At 42.7% G+C, this 21,864-nt stretch overlaps 1 protein-coding gene across 1 annotated transcript in view; it reads right to left on the bottom strand.

Annotated features, from left to right (window-relative positions):
* Positions 1-20,969, bottom strand: part of LOC133113563 (voltage-dependent T-type calcium channel subunit alpha-1H-like) — a 52,452-nt gene extending 31,483 nt beyond the window's left edge. Inside the window, exons 1-8 of the mRNA XM_061222967.1 lie at positions 20,862-20,969; positions 19,793-19,926; positions 17,294-17,391; positions 11,176-11,335; positions 8,334-8,649; positions 4,357-4,449; positions 3,154-3,952; positions 1,130-1,512 (exon numbers count right to left, since the gene is read on the bottom strand). Coding sequence (XP_061078951.1) covers positions 1,130-1,512; positions 3,154-3,952; positions 4,357-4,449; positions 8,334-8,649; positions 11,176-11,335; positions 17,294-17,391; positions 19,793-19,926; positions 20,862-20,954 — 2,076 coding nt within the window. The 5' untranslated portion in view covers positions 20,955-20,969. The remainder of the gene's footprint in view (positions 1-1,129; positions 1,513-3,153; positions 3,953-4,356; positions 4,450-8,333; positions 8,650-11,175; positions 11,336-17,293; positions 17,392-19,792; positions 19,927-20,861) is intronic.
* Positions 20,970-21,864: the final 895 nt, after the last annotated feature.

Consider the following 21,864-nt stretch of genomic DNA (forward strand, 5'->3'; position numbering starts at 1 on the left):
CAATGAATTATTGTCCTAATGATCATAACAGCCGCCCAAGTTTTTGTAATGTTTGAGCTGAGTACGTGATGTCTACAATAACAAAAGCAGAAACCTCCTCCACTTCCAGAAGTCACTGACATCACATCTGGTAAACGTCAAGCAACCACACATATACTGTAAAGTCACCCAAGAGCATCTGTAACAGATACAAAGTCTAGTGGAGATGCGGTCCTGTCCAACAAGGCACTGGGTATGCCCAATAAGGCAATGTTGTATTATTAGGACCATAAGATGTATTAATAGGGTCTTGAGATTTATTACTAGGATCATGGCTTCTCTCCTAGCCTGTAGTTACATTTTCAAACACTGAGAGGTCAATACAGGACTTCCTGGAGAAGTTCAATTATCAACATTTTGTGGCACCCTAATCACCTTATCAGGCTGCCACAGGGATGTCCAACCTTCTAAAAAGGGCTTGTGTGGGTGTGAGATTTTGTTCTAGGCCATCTCTACGACACCCCATCTAACTAATTAAGTGTTTTTGTTCTGGGCTTTTTTGGATAACATTGGACACCCCTGGCTTCGAAACTTACACCCTGGCACCAACAAGAACTTCAGTTGATCCTTAATTGTATAATGTGTCATGTTTCTTTGGCTGCTTACCACTGATTACTGCAATTAGGGTGCCTACGGTGACATCTTGAGGACTGAAATTTAGGTAAAATGTTTTCTAGTTCACATGTTCAGGAAAAAATGTTGAGGCCATGACTCTTAAACCACTAATAACTAAAAAAAATACATGGAATTTTCAGTCGGTAAGTGACAATTGCTTTGTGCCAGATTTTCCATATTGAGTGGAAAATGCCTATTACAGAAGTGCAATATCTGTTTTTCATTCTTTACCCAGAAAATCTACTCATGGATATGCTGGTTCACAAAAATCCTGGTCTTAAGGTAACAATAACACAAAATCTGCTGTATTCACACAACTACAACTTGGCAATGAAGCAGAGTGAATAACTGTACTAATCATCGCTCCTTCCTTTAACTGAAAGGGGAATGCCAATGTCCTGTTGCAGCAACAACACTTCAAGACAGGCAATCTGATCATGCAACCTTCATGCCAACCAAAAGCAGCGACCCTCACCTGTTCGTGGTACTCAATGCCCATGCTCAAGGTGTTGATCAGAATGGCGATCATAATTCCACGGTTGAAGTATTTGCTGTCCACTATCCGTTTCAGTTTGTCTCTGAAGTCCTCGCAGCACTGCACCAGCCGGTTTTTCTTTTTGGGTTTCCTGTGGCGCCGTGATTGGCTGGACCTGCCCTCGGCTCCGGGCCGCAGGTCCCGGGTCAGCTCGTGCACGCCGTCGGCCTCCGAGCCGCCGCTGTCCGAGTCGCTGAGCTCCAGGTCGGGGTTCTCCAGGGCCCTGACGCAGTACGGGCAGTTCATCAGCTCGCAGGACAGACGGCCGGGCACCGCCCCTGCCCTCGGGAAGGGCAGGCTGACGCCAGAGATGCGACCTGAACCTGGACACAGTCCTAGAACAGAAGAACACAAGAACATGATGATGTGTACCGGGGATTCAGCCCATCCAGGCCTGTCATAAGTAAAGTTTTGGGTAAGGGTGTAAAAGATAAAGGTACAGTCTGAAATAAGGGTGTAGAATGGGATAGAGCTACAGGCTGAAATAAATGGTAAAATGGTAAATGGCAAGCATTTATATAGTGCCTTTATCCAAAGCGCTGTACAATTGATGCTTCTCCATTCACCCATTCATACACACACTCACAAACCGATGGCGATTGGCTGCCATGCAAGGCCCGACCAGCTCGTCAGGAGCATTTGGGGGTTAGGTGTCTTGCTCAGGGACACTTCGACACAGCCCGGGCGAGGGATCGAACCGGCAACCCTCCGACTGCCAGACGACTGCTCTTACTGCCTGAGCCATGTCGCTCAGGCAGTAAGGGTGTAGAATGAGCTAGAGGTACAGTCTGAAATAAGGGTGTAGAATGGGATAAAGGTACAGGCTGACATAAGGGTGTAGAATGGGATAGAGGTACAGGCTGACATAAGGGTGTAGAATGGGACAGAGGTACAGGTTGAGAAGAAACTGCAGAGTGGCATATAGGTACAACAAAGAGGTACAGATAAAAGTATACAGTAGGTTGGGGTAAGATACGGGTGCCGGTGCACTGTGGAGGTAAACCGGCAGATTGTAATCCAATAGACAATTCTATCGCAGTCATTCCTCTTTTTCTCATCTACACTGCATGCCTGTTTGGACCCATTCCAGGGGCCTCAATGCGAATCGATAAAGAGGAATGCAGTTTTACCGCCATCGCTCAGTTTATGTGTTTCCCCCTGCCTGTGCGCGTAATGCATTTCATCCCGGCACCTTGTTCTATCGAGCCAATGCGAGCAGCTGTCCACTTCTTCATTTAACGTGCCTCCTAGAGTGAATCATGTCCTGAGTCTGCATCACCATCTTGTAATAAGTTCAAGTGTAGGAGATCCCAGTCAAAACAAAACTGCTCTCCTGGCCCAGAGCTACAAAACTGGCACAGACTGGATGTTAGCTGAATAAAGCAGGCTCTCTCTATAATCCTTCCCATGCCACAGGAATTAAGGTTTTTTCGTTGGATGTACAAATGCTGAAATATTACTACACCGGTTGGGAGATGAAAGAGAATTGGCCTACTGAAATGCAAATTAAGATTATTACAGTGAAAAGAGATATAACAGAGGTTTCTGGCCAAGTACTGTATTTACTGATATCCATGGAATTAATTAATCTTGAAAGGATTTCCTAGACCCAGAAAAAAAGTATGTTCCAATCCTTTGGTGCTCAGTTCTAACTATTGAAATATAGCAGGGCCATACCTTTGGAAGCCAACTCACACAATAACATTCTCATTTTAATGAAATGTATTTTTAACCTCTGTGAATCAGCAAAGTAGGAATGAAATGTTGTGCAAAACACTTGTAGTGCTGGGACTGTATTTGTTTTGCTCAGAAAGGTCTCGGAAGTAATTTAGAATTACTCGTGGAATGACTGCTGGTAGGACTCTGTTGGGATACAGAAGCCATGACTCACAGAACACAGCCAGGCTCTGATCTACTTTATCCTGGCAACAGTGCAAACCCAGATGAAGGTGGGCCAGGCTTACCATGCTCCCCCACAAACTGGTGCAGCTTGCTGTAGGGGTCTGGGACACCGAAGCCTCCAGAGGATCGATTGAGCTTCATGGAGTGGCCGCTCGCCCTCTTGCCTTTCCCCCTGGCGGCGGTGGTGTTAGCGCGGCTACACACGACAGAGGGCACGATGGTGGGGTAGTTCATCCCGCCGTTGAGCCCGGCCAGCAGCCGCAGGCTCCCAGTCACGCCGGAAGACTTGTGGCGGACCTGGGGGCCCTTACAGTGGCAGTCGGCGTGGTAGACACTGTGAACCGACTTCGTCCCGCCCGGCGGGCTGGACAGCGGAGAAGTCAGCATGAGCTGGGCCCCAGGCTTCACGGTCTTCATCTCCACCGAGTCGCAGATCTCCCCCGGCCCAGAGCAGGGGCTGCCGTTGCTGATGTGGTAGTGGTGGTGGTGGTGATGGTGGTGGTGGATGAGGTGGTGGGTCCGCTTGCTGCTCCACCGTCGCCCGCGGCCGTTCACGCCGCCGCTGCTCCCGCTCCCGCCGCTGCCTCCGGCGCCGTTGGGGTTCACCTTCTTCCTGCGCTTGTTCTGCCAGCTGCTGTAGACGCGCGACGCCCGGCGTTTCACCTTGCGGTACAGGTGACTGATGTACTTCAGCAGCTCCTCGTAGCAGCTGCCCGGCTCCGAGAAGCTGGCCAGCGTGCTGTCGTTGGAGAGGTAGCGTGCTCGCTGCTCCTGCATCAGCTGGTTCTCGCGCTGCTTGGTCTCGGAGAACTGCGTCGCAATCACAACTAGGCACAGATTGATCATGAAGAAGGACCCCACCTGTGGAACACAGGAGCGAGCCCTATGTTACCCACTTTAATAAATCTACACCCACTCGCACATTTTCACATGGCGCTGGTTTGGTAACATCTTTAAAGCCTACTGAACCACGAGACAGCCTTCTGAGGCACTGCATCGATCCGCCTCTACAGCACTGGACATTTTATCATTCTAAATTGCAAAGGTTTCTTGTTTATGGGATTTGTGCAAGGCCTCCATGGCATGCACCTCATTATAGTCAGTCTTTATAAAAGGTTACACAGTGGGAGAGCAGAGTGCATCACTCAACGCTGTACCAGGATTACACCGACGAGAGGAAACAACGCAGAATAAGGGCTTAATAACACCTACACAGTACTATCAAAAGCCTGACTGGAAATTGGGAGAAAACAGAGCATACTTACTATAATGAGAAATATAAAATATATAAAATTGTAAAAGGAATGTGCATCCATGACATAATACATAATATCCACCCATCCCTCCAGAGTGATCACCTGCAAAACAGAGAAGAAGAACGGCAGAATGAGAACTGGTTGAGACAGGTCCCCGTATTCCTCCAGGTACAGCAGTAATTACTGCAGCCCTGCTGAGGAATGACACTGATCCCCACCTGAGCACAGTTCTATTAGAGTGAGCTTAAGGTAGGCCTACGAGCAGATACAGAGCCTACCCTTTCACAAACACTCATCTCTCCCTGTGTGCTCTGCAGACATCTGGCAGCTTCAATGCCGCATCCAACTTAAAAAAAAAACTATAAAGTCTCAGCAGTCCTTTCATGTTGTTACTTTTTTTTTCTGTAGTCAATGTGATTGGCAAATATCAAAGTAATAACCAAGAGTTGAAGAGCGGTAACCTTGGATGAAATTCCTTCAATTATATTTGTGAGTCATATAAATTCACAGTAAAAAGGGAAGGCAGCATTGCAACTGTCCTGAATGTCCATTGAAACAAAAATGTTTTAATACTTTTTTTGTCACAATAAAGACACAAACAAGGTGTAGGGCGAGGGTGAGACAGGATCCATTTCTATGTTGAAATTCACTGGATTCATTTGAGGCATTGGATCACATAGAAAATGCTATTGGTTCTTTATGAAGCCTGAATCAAGCATGATTCATTTTTAGCAGGGCCTGTGTTGTACTGGGGAAATTACCAGAGGAGCATTCAATTACAGTGATGGGCAACTTCCCCTGGGGGACTGTGCAACTGGCATATTGCTGTCCCATGCCCCAGCACCTGAGAAGCACCAAGTTCCCACTTTCTAAAAGGTAGGACTGTACTCCAAACTTGCTCAGGTAGCAAGCCTGCATTCTGAAAGATTCATAAGACCCAAAGATGTTGTTTCTTTTCCTAAAGATTGAATCTGTGATGTGTGTGCTCTGTATTATTATTAATTCAGGGAGTTTACCCAGCACTGTTTGTCAAAGGGGAATAGCTAAAGCCCACTAAGTTATTCTTTAGCTGTGCTAATTTAGCTATTTAAAAAATAGCTGTTCAGCCACATTGCTTTGGGCAACAGAAGTGTGCTTCATTGTAGATTTAGTCACCGCAAAAAGTGTCCTAGGTTGGAACTCAATAAAGACATCACTGTTGTTAAGTGCTACTTCAGACAATGTCACAAGTTGAGTCACCATTGGCGTAACCTAATCAAAAGGCACTCCAATATGATAACCGGGAAGACACAAAGCTATTACATACAGTCATCTCAATAGCCACATCAGATCTCATTACATAAGTGCATGATTAATCACACTCCCAAAGACAGATGCATTTGTCATCAGTGAAACAAGATTCTCTTGTGCCTACAGCACTGACAATCCTACTTTTGAAAGTAGAGCAGTCAGTCTGTCATCCAGATGTATTTTATCTCTTTATTCAGACAGGGTGTAAGCAGAGATGGTTACAGACTTGAAATGGGATCACAGTCCAGAATGGCAGGGAATCTAACCACCAGTATATGGTTTCAGTGTCACTTTGTGTATGGACCTCACCACATGGACTAGTGGTGCATTTTGAGTAGATCATTTTGGGGAAGCTCTAGCCCTCCTAGAGCCTATTCAGCCCCTCTAGAAAATATAGCCAAAGTGATTTTTTTTGTTGGTTCCCCAAATTGTAGGCATTATAACACTAGAATATGTGTAATTTCCACAGGGGACACATCCCCCCAATATCTGAGAAAGCCTTATTCATCCCCTACAATCTTTATGTCCCTATATTAAAACTGGCCAGATGCACAGCACCCTGCCACTTCTCCCCCAAAATACAGAAATAGTAAAGGCAAAATAGTCACTTACACTTCCTGACAATCAACTGCGACCATGGCACGAGAAAATTAAGAATTCAATATCCAAGTCCTTACCGGTGAGCAGCATGTAGGCTATTATATACCGAAAATTCCACAATCCTTTCTACTTCATGGGTACTGACTGTCAAATGTGTGCATAGAATGTATTGCAGAAACTATTAATCTAATTATCTGTGGTGCAACTTTTGATATGCAAAGACTGCTGGGAAATATGCCTGTGTAGGCTATGCTGTTGTCCAGTGTAAGTGTACATTATATATAATGTGAATGACGCAGAATGCAGTTTTGGCAGTGAGTTTTGAACATCAGCTAGTTAGGGAGGAAGATAGATGGATCTTAAAGAAACAAAAGTGGATTCTGCCAGCAGAATGGTAGCCAAAGTTGTCAAAGTCAAATGGCGTTCTTATGAAGCAGTCGCAACCCGCGAGTCCGCCATGATAAAACATCTGCGTGCACTAACTTAGCAAGGATGCCCTTTAAATGAGTGAGTAGACAAAGTGCTTTTCAGGGGATCGATGTGGTCACTATGCCAGCCTGTAAAGCCTTCTGAGCAGGGCCCACTGTCATTGTGGGTATCAATGTGTTTTTGCTTTGTGTAGCAAAACCTTCAAGCTAAACTGCAATTTTGATTGCAATGTTTACATCTAAGAAATGACTACAGTGCTGTTGCATGAAAAACTCATACAATCGCTGATATGACCCCGCCCCCCCCAAAAAAATAAAAATAAATTAAATCAATAAAAATCATATCTCAGTTGTTGGCTTAACCTCCCAAAATCTCAAATCGTAGCTATGCCCCTGCTGGCAATCCTATTGATTTGACAGAAAAATATAAATTCAAAGTAAAATCTGTGGATGAGTAAATTTTCCGAAATACATATATTTGACAGTCATCAAACTGTTATAGCTGTAACTAACTGTAGCAGCAACAGAATTCATTACTCTGTAATGGATACCACAGAATGCCACACTAAATTTGCCATTCCCAATGTGTATGAACCAGGTGGCATTAATAATTCCCTCAATCAGTTGATTGCATATGGCAGATTGATTTAATCCAGAGTCTAAATCACTTAGCTCCAATCACATTGCTGCCTGTTTAATGGGCACCTGTGGGCAAAGCGTCATGGCCCTGCCCCCTGTGTTATTGAGCATGCTGCCCTGTCATTAGTGAGAGGAGATAAGGGCTGGCCTGCCCCACTCCCCATGATAACAGTGACCTCCGTGGGCCGAGGACCTGGCGTACTGAGAGGCTAATTCAGTCTCCTCACTTATTCAATCGGCTGCCCTTTCGCATGGAGCCCCCGCTCATCACCGTCTCTCTTCCGAGACGGCCCGTGCATATTAAATGACTTTAAACAGAGTTCTGGGCAGCCTCTCACGTCCTCAGCGATGCAGAGACGGCCCGGACGCAATCAATCGGAAAGAGTAATAAAGGGATCTGAAGACCTCGCCTAAGAAAAACAGTTCCATTTTAATCATCTCCAGTCTGGCCATTACAAGAAATCTAATCTCTCCAGAGCACACAGCAGAAGGTGGGGCTGAAGTTACTAAGGCAATAAATGTTTTCTCTAAGACAAGTTCCTCACTCGCTTGTTGTGGAGAGGGAGGTCCAAACTCTGATGTGTGCAAATGAGGCTGTCAAATATTCTGACTCTAGTTCATTTGGGTTAAGCGACTGAGATTGTGATGAGGGCGATACTTTGGAACAGTTGATTTATGATAGGTAGAGATGCACTAGTGGCCATAGAAATCCATCTTTGATTCTTTCTGGTGACATTATCACAGACGGCAAAAGCACTGGGCAACCTTCTTAAATAGCCGACAGCAGACCGATGTCTCTGATAGACACAGTGTAGCCTATAGCCTAGTGGCTAAGTTGCTTAACTTGACTGGGACCCGGAAGGTTCAGGCCCCAGCTGTAGCAGCACAGTGTAGCCACAGCTGTTGGACACTTGAGCAAGGCCCCCACATTACTCCCCACATTGGCCCCTGCTCAGTCTAATCAACTGTAAGTCACTTTGGATAAAAGCGCTAGCTAAATAACTGTAATGTAACGTAAAAAGAACCTACCTGGAAAATAGCAATCCAGGCGTAGCCAATATTATCAAAATTAATAGCCCCTTTGTGTGGGTTGAGTTCCCCGGCCTTGCATACATTATAATATTGGTTCCAGTTAACACAGCCGTTCTTGCTGGCCCCCTCTAAGCCATAATGGATGTGGCTGAAATTCTCCACGCTGAGCTGGCACTCTGCCCCGCTCACTCTGAGCCGGGGAACGTCTGGGCAGCGTAGCATGCCGTTGTCCCGGTTGGCCGAGCAGATGAAGGGGTTGTCCTCTGCCTCGTCGTGTTTGTAGTAAGGACTCAAGAAGGACAGGTTGTATACACTGCTGGGAGGAGATAGAGAAGACACAAATCACTCATCATCAAAATGTTACCGTGTCACTGCACTAAACTGAGACGTAGTAGGCGAATGCAAAAATATCTGCCGAACACAGAATTCAGGCATGTTAGAAACGTTTCACAAGACATGTTAATTTGCCACTGTTCTCTGAAGTGAACAGAACATATGTCAAATTGCAAACTTATAGTCTCTTGCCAGCCTTAACTATGGCCAATATAGTAACTGTAAATGTTATTTTATATGTAAACTGTATATATTTTTTATATATTTACATGTTTTATACAGTCTATACAGTATATTTACAGTTTGTGACATAACTATACTACAGTAGAAACAATATAATTACACAGCACTCAGGCTAACAGTAAATAGGTAGTGAGTTTATCGCTCCATGAGGAAAAGTAAAAACATGTAGAAGGGTGTTCATGTTCACTATCACTTCTCGAGAAAACTGGCTACAGTGGCTCCAGGGTGAATCGCTCTCAACCTATCAGTATTGTGCCTTGAAATTATGCATGGTATCATTAAAAATCTTCAGGCTAATATCAGCAAGTACATGAAATATATGAAATATCAGCAAGTTTAGCTGCCTTTGTCACTGAAGAACCTACCAAACACGCACCAGCAATCACTCCTCTTTGAAAGTCACCAAGGTCTCCACTTGAAACTATTAACAGTAGCTAGAATTATGGGCAACCAGGCCTGTCCAGCATTTTAATCCATGACCATACTCTATGCCTGATGGAATGCTATTTGCTTAATGAATGGAAGAGCTCTCTCTGTGATGTACAGTAACCCTTGCTTTGCACATACTTACTCAGTAGTATTTATTAGGTATTTATTAGACTTTTTTTTTATAGATGTGTTAAGTCTTCTGATGCCGTAGCCCATCCACGTCAAGGTTATAATGTGTGGTTATTTGCATTACGGTCACCTTCCTGTCAGCTTTGACCAGTCTGGCCCTTCTCCTCTGACCTCTCTCATTAACAAGGAGTTTCTGGCACCAACAATCATTCCACAGACAAAGTAACTTTTTTCCCCATACTGATGGTTGATGTGAACATTAACTGAAGCTCCTGACCCGTATCTGCAAGATTTTATGCATTGCACTGCTGCGACACGATTGGCTGATTAGATAATTGCATTAACAACTAGGTGCATAAAGTGCTTAGTAAGTGTATTTCTGTTTGTCCCTCATTTACACAAGTAACTACAAATCCTACCTACCTATTTACAGTATGGCTATACACACATGCATACAATCATACACACAGACACACTAGCCTACATAATAGTGTGTCTTTCTGAACCGTATACAAACTCCCCGTAATCATGCCCATTTTCTAGGCAGGATCAATATGTGACCTGTTTTAGAGTATTCCATCAAAGTGCGATCAAAACAAGGAAAGACATGATTTGAGAAATACAAAAAATACAAGATATGGCATGAAAAACGTTTTCGTAACCAAAACTGACAAATTGTCTCTTGCGACTGTGCTGAATGCTTCATGTTAATGGGACTGACAGGATTGACCCGTTACGTTTTCAGTCACGGAAAAATTGCTGCTCTCTCGATAAAGTAATACAGTACTTGACAGATGTGAATGCATTTCTTTCATTATTTCAGATGTCTGTGAGAGTGACAAAAAGGAAGACGAAAAAAGTTAATTGCCAAGGAAATTGCCTTTTTTCTTTTCTTTTTTTGTTTCTATCTCTATTTAAGAGGCAAGGATTTGTTCAAAGCATTAGCTTCAAAGATTGAAAGGCTACATGCTTCTTCTTTAATGGGACATTCATTTGGATGCTGCTAATAACTCAGGGTGAAGACAACTGCATTTCAGTGGATGAAGATGAACAGGCTTTGATTAAGAGTCGGGAAGGAACAGCAGAAAACTGTGAATCCTGTAATATAGCAATTCATCAAGCGATGACAGCCATCAGCTGCACAAAGCAGATGTTGATAATCTGAATGTGGAACGCAAAGAGAGAACAAACATTGTGTCACACAATCAGTCGGTGAGTGCTTCAAGTGATCTCATATATGCTAATATCCCACTAGCCGTAGCTGACATTCTCAGATAAGCTGTGGCTACATAAATTGTACTACATTTTCCATTATATTTATTTACCAGAACTCCATTTTGACGCCGTCTGTTTTAACGACTTGGCCTGTACAACATCACATTCAGACAGATCGATAAAACAAGTGATTGGGGATATGGTTGAAGTATCCTTCAATATACTACTAGCATTTCTTGCGGAAAAATGAACTCACTCATAACATCTGCAGGACTATTGCTTATGACGTGCGCGCGTGCATGCGTGTCAGTGTGCAGTTCTGGAGGGCAGAGCAGCGTTGTTCTGCCCGAATGAGGTGTCCAGGTTACAAAATTTCCAGGATACACAATGTCACTGCTGCCAGACACAGTTGGCTGCCACTTTGCTTTGCATCCTTTCCGGCAGCTGTATTCCAGAGATAGATGCGACTAGAGCAGGGCCGAATACTTACGTTTTGAAATTGTCCTCCAAGAAACACCTGTTCCTCAGAAGACCTGCCCAGAGCTGGACTCCAACGATTCCAAATATAAAGAAGACAAAAAAACACAGGAGCAGGACATTGCCTAACATAGGCAGAGTATCCAGCAGCAGAGTCACCAGTATCCTCATACCTGCAGAGAAAAAGATTTAGGCATATTTAAACAGACTGCCTATTTAAGCACACATATCTCAGATCGTTTATCCCAGCTAAAACGTTTCACTTTCACTTTCTACTTTTAATATTTTCCACTCTGAAAGTATGCTGTGGATTAATTAAAAATGAATGCTATGTGTATTGAGGGATTTAGCACCATAAAAATAGACTAAGAGAATAGTAGAAGAGTAGAGAATCGTGGTTTCCACCAATACTATAAAATGAAGTTAATGGCAACTGGCATTGTAAACGAGGGTGTGTAAAACCAGGTTGGTTTTTGGTTTTATTTTATTATTAATATTATTAATATTAATATTATTTAATATTATAGTTTTAAGGGGATTGTTCACATTTCTGTACAAGCTGCTTTGATGGTCTTGCTTTTAACCACAAACCTCTGAATGCCCTACACCTGCCTTTGTAAATTGGTCTTTTTTTCATTCTATTACATTTTCATTTCATGTATCATATATTTATACAGGAAAAAAAGGAACTGCAAGGTGTTTCAAAGCACACCATGTAAAACTAGGCCTAACTCAGTTTAAATTAGAAACCTCTCTGAATATTTCAAATATCAGTCATCCACAAAACCTGGGCTGGTCAAAAGCATATATCAAAAAACTTGTACCCTGTATAAGAAACTACACAAAGTGAACTATCCCTGGGAAAGAATATAATTCTGAAATATCATACTAGTAACAGAATGGCTGCTAATTCCTTTGCATGTTTCCCTGTTCTGATAAACCTGAATCTTCTGTGCACCATTATGATTTTGCTTGGGTTGTTTTTCCCTGCATTTCAGCATTTCTAAAGTCTCACAAATATTAATCAGACCTTAAATCACTAGTAATGAAGGGCAACTGAATATGAATACCGTATCGAAGTGAACAGATAATGTGATGCATACAGACCTCACAAGTCTCAGAACCGCAACAATCATATTTAATATCACATTAAAACAGTGCATATGAATGCTTGAGAAAGCATGAGAAATTCTATTTTTATGCTTAACAAACCAGACTTCATTTAGACCACAGGGCCTGTCTGATTGTTACCCTAGCTGACAGCCAAACCAATCCAAACAAAAAACCGCATAGTTAAACTTGGTTGGCATCATATACAGCTGCAGGCAACTCAATACACTGATCACAGTAACATTAGTCTATTTTGTTTATTTCTAAGACTAAAGCAGGGACTTGAAATAGCACAAGCGATGCCTCAGCTATGATTATTAAGTCACACAGATGTAGCAATCCAACATACTGTCAGCTTCACGCTCTATTTGTGCACTGTTCACTGCTCTCTATTAACATCCATAATGTTCAGAATTACACAATTAATAATGGCCAAAGACTAACGCTTGATTTGATTTTAATTTCTGCTAGCTGGAAATACTTTCAGAAGAAAGCAATTACTTTGATACAATGAAAAGTCAATGAGGCTGCTCTGCTGAACAGATATATAAAGTCTTGCTGCTCGAGTGACTTTCGAATCCACCACTAAATTAAACGGCAAAAATGCACACCTTACAATTATTGAAGTCTGAGGCAAATGTTCTACCTTCTTAGGAAGCTGATATACAGATGCCTTAATGTTGGGATCATAAAAACAGTACACTGGAATCACTCAAATCATGGCAAATGTCTAAAGCCCTGTGTCAGCACATTTGAATACAGCTAGAGCAGTAAATGGCAATTGTGCAAGAAGAATCGCTTGCATTAAACTTTTCTGAGAAACTTTCATGAACTGAGCATAGTCTGTTTTCTTCCAACATAACTTTCTATTCTCCTAGCAGCTGTAAGTACTGTACATCTGCTTTATGGTTAGAGTCATAGCATAAGTCTTTATATAATAGTCATTACACATAACACTTGTCATATATCACTGCACATTTCCCAGCAATGGAAACATTTAGACAGGAGATAGTTGGGTTAAATGGACATGCTGAGAGAGCAGCCTTGTATGCTTAATTACCATGGCAACTCAGGCCTGTCTGAGTTGCCCTCCAGGCAGCAGGGCTTCTTGCACAAAAATCAATTTAATAATCAAGAAGACAGGCCCAGCACATGGTCCTCCCCTCCTCTAGGTGCTAACCCCCAACCCCATGCAATTGAAACCCAGGAGACTAAACAATACAAAAAAGCAGTATGTTATTTCATAGGAAAGACCTAGAGATTACACACAAAAAAGATAAAAGGTAAGCCAAACCTTGGTTTTTCTGTGTATGACTGTATTATAGAGTATAACAAGGTTGTGGCTAGCAAGGGCGAATTGAGATGTTGGCTGGACCTATTTAATGATTTCTGAATTTAATGAGTTGCATTTTATTCACTGATTCACTTAAGATAATGGGAAGCACATTGTAAAGTTTTCTCATACAGAGTGAAGTATACCCTCTCTCTCTCTCTCTCTCTCTCTCTCTCTCTCTCTCTCTCTCTCTCTCTCTCTCTCTCTCTCTCTCTCTCTCTCTCTCTCTCTCTCTCTCTCTCTCTCTCTCTCTCTCTCTCTCTCTCTCTCTCTCTCTCTCTCTCTCTCTCTCTCTCTCTCTCTCTCTCTCTCTCTCTGCTTTAAGTGTTTCTTAATCCATAAATACAATGTGACATATATCAAGGCATTTGAAGCCTGGAGAGAATAATGGCGAGCAAACAGGTCGAACTGAGGAAAAAAGACCATGGACTTTTTTGCATCACACTGCAGTGTGGTTTCACTCCCAATTCTTGCTTCTGGTCTGTCACTACCTGTTACATATCAAGGCAGTTGGTGTGAGCTGTTGTAGATGGGTTTTTTTTGCTTTTTCTTGTGCGAATTCAGATCAGATTATTCCTGGGTTGATTAGTATCGATCTACCCTCAGTAGAATGTCACATTCCATTTCTGTCAACATCCTAAACGTTGTAACTTCTGTTGGACTCCAAAAATGTGCTCCTTATCTTTTTTCTTTTGCCAAATTAATTTAAGCTCATCGTTGTAATATTGCTATTTCGACTTCTAAGCCTGAGAGCGAATGCTTAAATGGCTAAAAGAAAGCTTTTAATCTGATTTCATTTGAAAAGGCAATTATTTTGACAATGCATTATTTCCATCTACAGGTTATGGATCGCACCACTGCTTTTGGAAAATATTGATGCTCGATTCTGTTAAAGAGAGTGGGTGACACTCCTCTCTCTCTCGATTGTCTAAACAAAGCTGACTGCAATTAGTCACTAGCAGTGGCATGTCCTGGTTTACTAAACTCTGATACCACAAACTATGGATTTCAGTGCAACAATTGTGACTGTCACTATAACTCTTTGTGGGAGTACACACCTGTGTGGGTGTGGATGGCACAGTGGGTTACCCAGGCAGTGATGTCATTACTCATTACATTGCCTGAGAGAGCACAACACTGAAGAACATCTGTACTGTGAGGGACAGTCAGTCACTTTGTCATAGGAAATATTCACATGTGTAACTCCTTAAAGACCCCGTTCAATGTGTTCATTAATACATAAATATAATACTGTATGTATACAAGCCTTTTTATATACATAATTCAATATTCTTTGATGTAAACTAAAATATTTCCGAAGAGCTAGATGGCTGAGGATGCATGTTCCTTCTGTAATGAATATTCACAAGTGAACTAACAGCCAACTGAAAATACTCACACTATCATTTAGCAAGCCAGCTTGTAGAACGTGAAGATGAAGGGAAAAGATGTCAATCTTGACACGGATGGTGCTGAAAGCAGCCAAATCAGTGCTTGGATCTGATCAATTTAGCCGTAGCCTATATATACTATATGTTTTTTTGACGTATTGGTCTTCTGCTGCTGTAGCCTATCCACTTGAGAGGTTTGACGTGCTGTGTGTTCAGAGATGATCTTCTGCATACCACTGTTGTAATGCGTGATTATTCTATCTTATCTTATCGTATCTTATTCGCATTGCTGTCACCTTCCTGTCAGTTTCGACCAGTCTGGCCCTTCTCCACTGACCTGTCTCATTAACAAGGCGTTTTTGCCTGCAGAATTGCTGTTCCCCGGATGTTTTTTTTTTTGTTTTTCTGCACCATTCTCTGCCAATTCTAAAGACTGTTGTGAAAATCCCAGGAGAGCAGCAAACCACCCTGTCTGGCACCAACAATCACGGTCATAATCACTTAGATCACATTTCTTCCCCATTCTGACATTTGGTCTGACAAACAGCTGAACCTCTTGGCCATGTCTGCATGCTTTTATGCATTTAGCTGCGGTACAGGTCTACCTAATAAAGTGTATATGAGCTACAGTAATACTGGTCAGTGATAAAACAACGATAGGCTACTATTACCTTCATCACCAGAGTGAGATCTGAAGCTGACAGCCAGCCCAATTGGGCAAACAATCGCATCTGGGCCATGCTGAAAACCTCCTGAAACCGTTCTGAATCACTATGGGCCAGAGCAAGAAACGAGCATCCCAGTTCCCCAGCCCACTTCAACCCCTCCCTAAAGACAACTAATGGAAACGAGACCTGATGCGTTTCCACGTGTCCCCATAAACCTCCCATCATGGGACTGCGATACACTGATGGAAAATAACTGTCATGTGTATGAGTTAGCGAATGATGTAGAGGCCTGGTCATTTCAAACCAGCAATGATCCCATACACTGGAGCTCAATACGCCGGCAGATAATTCACATCTTCACCACTCCCCCCCGCCCCCCCCCCCCATCCGCCTCACAGCAGAGCCATTACAGCACATGCTGAGGGGGAGAGAACACTAATTGCTAAATCTCCACCACATTCAAGCCCGGTGAACAGAAAACAGAGCGGATCGAGGCTAAGCTGCAGCTCAAACAATGAGCAGTGTCAGGACCCAGTCACTCTTACGCTAAAACCCACATAAATTTGCCATCATCTTGTTTCTTCCACCACTTCAAATGGCATGATACATTATAATACTAGGCAGCTATTAAGACATGGGGTTTGTTCAGGCAGTGCATGCTATATAACTGGGCTGGCTGTTTGAAGGTGGCAGCCCTTTAAAGCATAAAATTGCCTTGCATTCATTGAAATACATGAACATCAAGTGCTGGAGTTTCAGAAAACCCCAAAGCCTGGTTTCTTTGTAAGGTTCTCATTACTCAAATGACATGGAACTCATCTTATTTCTGTTGTTGTTTCTTTTCCCCCATAATAATCCATACATAATCATCCGTTCAAAATGTACTGTTTCGGAAATGGAGACATCAGCGATGATCATGCAAGCCAGCACTGAGAAGTGAGAGATGTTTCAAACAAACTCATTGCTTATTCTGCTCACTCCATTCTCACGCACTCCCTCGCTTCTGTTTCTCTCTCGACTGCGACAAAGGCTGCACACTGTTTACTCAAACACTTAAGGTCAGAAATCAGGCATATAAGAGCACATTCCGTCTCGCCTGGGTTCTTCACAAACACCATCCCTGCAGCCTGCGGTATTTCTTCGCCTGAGACTCACACTCGCCTTCTTATTTACGACAGCGCGTGCGGTTGGGACAGAGGCAGAAACACACTTCGGTCTCCATGTTTTTGGAATTTTGGACGCACGTAACCCAGACACACCAGAGCATGCCTAAAGACTGCCAGCTCTAAACACAGCATTTATTTTGAACACTTTCAGCGCAATGTATACAGTGGAATCCTGCGACGTTCCCACAGCTTTAGAGTAATATAAATACAGATCATCTGCATGACCGTTCACGCAGTGGCCGCTCAATAAACAAGACCGATAAAGCGACCTCCATTTTGTGCCTGATGTTCTATGGCAGATTCATTTTCTTCTGTCTCAGTGGTCAGATGCATAATGTGATGGGTTTGATGTGTCCATGCGTGTGTATGCGACTCTCTGTGAGCATGTCAGGCAGATCCCTCATCCCTGACATGCTCACAGAGAGTCCCCGCAGTGGAGGCCCGCGGGACGTGGCGCACTCACTGGGCACTCTGTTGATGGCGCGGAGGGGCCTGAGCACACGCACAGTGCGGATAGCGGAGAGGCTGACGTTGTGGCCATCCAGTGAGTATTCCATCATCCTGGGAAAAGAGCAGGCAGGGAGAAGGGCTCGGTGTTAGTGGCACGAACACCATCAGGACAGCGAAGCTGACATTTCAGCTTGAACTCACATGACATTATACTGTAGGTGCAGACCACAATTCATACCTTGTTCAACAGAGCATAGTGATAGAAAATATACCAGATCCATCTTTCCAAACCAATCTATTTAAATAAATGACATTTCATCTAAATTGAAATAGTTAGATAAAAAACACCTCTAGAATTGGAAAAATAATAAAACCCAGGTAAATGTTTGGTTGTTTGTACAAGCATCTATAATCTGCTTTGTAAGGACCATTTACATTTTGTACTGTACAGTCAGGTTTCCATTTTTACACTTTCCCTATAAGTTAAATGTGCAAGACTTATTGACATATTGGTGGTGTTGTAAAAGCTTGCATGGTGTGGTATAAGCCGTTGGACTTGCAAAGTAGTATTTTCATCATAGATTTTGACCTGCCTCTGCCATTTGGCCATTTTGTGACTTGCTGTGTGCCAAAATGGGAGGAGAGTGTGTCAGTCACCATCAAGCACACACTGCAATTTTGGTGCAATTCATTGCAATTTTGGTGTCAGCCTAGTCTACGATTCACACCCTCCCTGCTCGCCTGCTCAGACCACGTCTAAGGTGTGAGACACATATGGTGTATTGCTAATTTTGGGGCTTTCCCATGAAATGTGTGCATGATCATAGCCTATTCAGAAGCCAAGCAATGGTTTTCATGTAATATATACTGTCCAATTACACTTTGATGAAATTCCCACCACAAGCTGGAAAAATGCATACACTACGTATGTATTATGTATTGTTAATTGCCTTTTTTAAATATAATTTTTATTCCTGTATTTATTTATATTTTCAGTTGTTTATGGCTGTTCTTATCCTAAACTGTAGTCCTGGGGTACTGTATTCCATTTTTCCTCTGCCCATCCATAATGAGAAGAATGACAATAAACACGATTTGAACATGAATAATCTTTTCATTTTAATTATGACTGAAGTTAAAATGAATGTGTTTACTATGCCGTGCAGTGCTGCAGGATGTCTGAGGGATAGGTGCAGGTGATAAGGAGGGAAGCACATCAGTGCATCCAGTTGTGCTCAAAGTAACAGCAGCATACCATCAACCTGGTGCTGCATGAGCAGAATGTGTCAGCTCGGCTTTTCATGCAGTTTGTTCAAATCTAGTCAAAGAGTACACTGATTTACCATCATCACCAGATCTAAGAACAATTTCTGAGCAAATATGGATTTCCCTTGGTTTTGGGTGCCATTGGTTGCACATTAAATCCAGCAGCAACACACCCACTGATCAGCATAATCCAGCCCATTTGCCACCTGTGCTACATGCTTTGAGCTGTGCACTAACAGCCTCTGGTCATGAAAACACCAACATTCAATAGCCACATCCCAGTGCACCCACACACTGTTCCATTGACTGTGCCCGTGTGCTGTTTGACATTGATTCTGGAAAAGAGCCCATTGATTTTAGTCTCCAATCACACTTGTGATGTCGTTCTCATTGTACAGAACATACTATATATATGGTGTATTAGTGCGTTATGCAAGTATCATATTATTTACATCGATTCTATATAATTATGAGCCTACATAGAAACAAGGAAGGATGCTGCTGGTGGCCTGAAATAAAGCGATGTGGTTGATATAATTCTTGGGGGTAGATTGGCATTCCTATGCTGTGTGGTGAGATGATAACATGACATTAACAGTGACATTAAACATGAAGCTAGCCATCTGAGACTAGACTGGAGGTGACAAGGCTGAACCTCTCTCCAGAGCACAGCATGGACACCACCACCTCCTCATCTACTGAAACCCTCCATACAGTCTGAAGGGACATCCGCTCACAATGTCCTCATTGTTATTCACATTAAACCTCTGTTTACTGATGGAGATGCAATGCAAGATGGAGATTTAGTGAATCTCCTTTGGACCTGTTGTCAATGTAAAGCACAAAGTGTTCAAGTGAAATGCATAATAGCTGATTTCTGTTCGGAAAGTGATAGAACAATTTCACGAATAACTCAAGGTTCGTAATGATGTCTAGTTGACATTTTGCAGGCGACTGCCACGTCTTCCTGCTCATTAGCGAATGCCAAGATCCGCTTCTCAATGCATGTATTTCCTCTCAGCTCTGACAACAGTATGAAATATTATACAGACGTTGCACACAACATCTATTAAAAATACAATTTACCAAGGGACATAGTTATCTACAGCTTGCAAACTATGTCTAATGGAAATGCAGGTGCACAATGTGTCTTTTCTTTCGGTATGCATTCTGCTGAGGTGAGTATTTAGCCAAGGGAAATGTGTGAGGAAGGTGTGGAGGTGTTGTGTAAGTGACGGACACTGACCCTGCCATGACTATGAAGAAGTCCAGACGGTTCCACGTGTCGCCAAGGTAACACTTCTGTCCGAAAATCCCCAGAGCTATCATCTTGATAACCATCTCCACAGCAAAGAAGGCGAAAATGAAGTCATCAAATGCCTGCAGACAAACAAAGAAAATGTAGACATGATAGCTTTCTGACAGAACACTACCACAGTGAGCCTCTGCTGTTTCTGTAATGGCAGCTTCAGTGAGGGTTGTGCCTGCACCACAAGAAAACAAATCAAACAAGTCGATGGCGATTATGGCTTTGTGACTGCAGAGAATGACATGAAAAGCCAGTGTTTTTTTTGTTGTTTTTTTTATAAACCAAGGCAGTCTAAAATAGATGCCCTTTTGCAGGTGTGCTGCCATAAAATTGAGACCAAGTAAAACCATACCGTTGGGAAGCTGCACATTTTTTCCTCTTTCCTCTACCCTTTTCCCACCACAGATGCCTCTGACCTTCTCCTAAACCCCCCCTGACCCTGCTGGCACTGCCTCCCAGACCAGACTGCTTTTCCCACAGTCGCAGCTGCTGGCCCAGAAACAGCCTTGTGGGGATGGAGAGGGGACCATCAGTGAGCTGCCAACAGCTACACAAACATCTGCTTTCTGAAAAGTAGGACCAGTTGATGGTCTCCATTACCTGTACTCTGCACTGGAATGACAGTTACGGGGTAAGAGATGCACAATGCTCTGAGGCTGTACTCAAGAAAAACTTTAATGTCATACATTCATTTAAGAGCACAAGCTAGGGAAAACAGGTCTGCACAGGTTTAGTCTGTGTAGACCCCATGGGTCAAGGACTTCAATGTTCTACATCTGTAAGGGCATTTTTACATTATAGTAATTTAGCAGACACTCTTATCCAGAGCAACGTACTATAAAGTGCAAATCATAACCAGGGACAAGTGCGCTGAAAACCCTAGAGGGAAGTATGGGTCCATGTGCTAGAGTAATCACATAGGTAAGCTTGAACACTTGTAGAATAATCAGATAACTGTCCAAGTAGCAATACCACAGTTAACTTAGCACTTAACTCTGTAACTCACCTGCAGGATGATACACCAGTCTGACTGGCAATTGACGTCTTCACAAGGCTGGAACATGCCCAGGGTGACACAGTTCAGGAGAATGACCAGCATGCTCACATGCTCGAACCAAGTACGTGTGAGTCAAGGAAAGTGAGGCAAGAGACAGTGACAGTCAAAACAGCAGCTATCACACTGAGCATTGTTGCATGTTTGAGTCCCTGTCCTGTCTGGTCAAAGCTGGACAGCATTTTCAGGACTCCTGAAGACACCCCAAGACTCCCCAAGTGAGGGATGTTGAGCAATAACAAAATAGATCACCATGATATCCCCAGCATCCTTTTCCAAAAGAAAAACAGACTAATAATTAACAGTCTTTTTGATGTGTCGAGAATGCGGGTGCTAATGAACTCAAGACAGATAAACAACCAATTGATATTCCCCAGTCATTGTCAATTTTAATTAGAAAGTTCTAACAGATTATTGAAAATTGGAAAAAATGATTTTATACAAGGGTTTACATAGGCATTTATTTTTATTTCTGTATTTGCCAATTGGATTAGTGTAGCCTATAATTCCTGCATATCTGATTGAACCAATATGGTATTGTCAATCAGGTTTGGTATTGTGAAAAAATGGCAAGCTACCAAAGCCAAATACATTGAACATGGAACAATATACTAGATATATATTTGTTACATTATTCAGCTGCTAAGCATGATTGCACCTATAGGCAAAACCCACAGACTGCCTGCTTGTCCGTTCCTAATAGGATTTAGGACTTTTTCTCCTTTGCTAATATGCATGAATAATAAACAATATACTCTGAAAATAGACAGTTATTATACTTTACTGTTATGATTTTGTACTCATCAAAGCTGATTCAATTATAATTTGCATGAATTGTTGTTGAGAATTTAACACAGATGCACACACACAAATAAAAAACCCATACACACAGCAGCAGGCAAAATTATCTGCCTCATTCTTTGGTTCATCACCAAGGCCAGGGTGGGGGTATTTC

Source organism: Conger conger, chromosome 2, assembly GCF_963514075.1.
Source record: "Conger conger chromosome 2, fConCon1.1, whole genome shotgun sequence".
NCBI classification, from domain to species: Eukaryota; Metazoa; Chordata; class Actinopteri; order Anguilliformes; family Congridae; genus Conger; species Conger conger.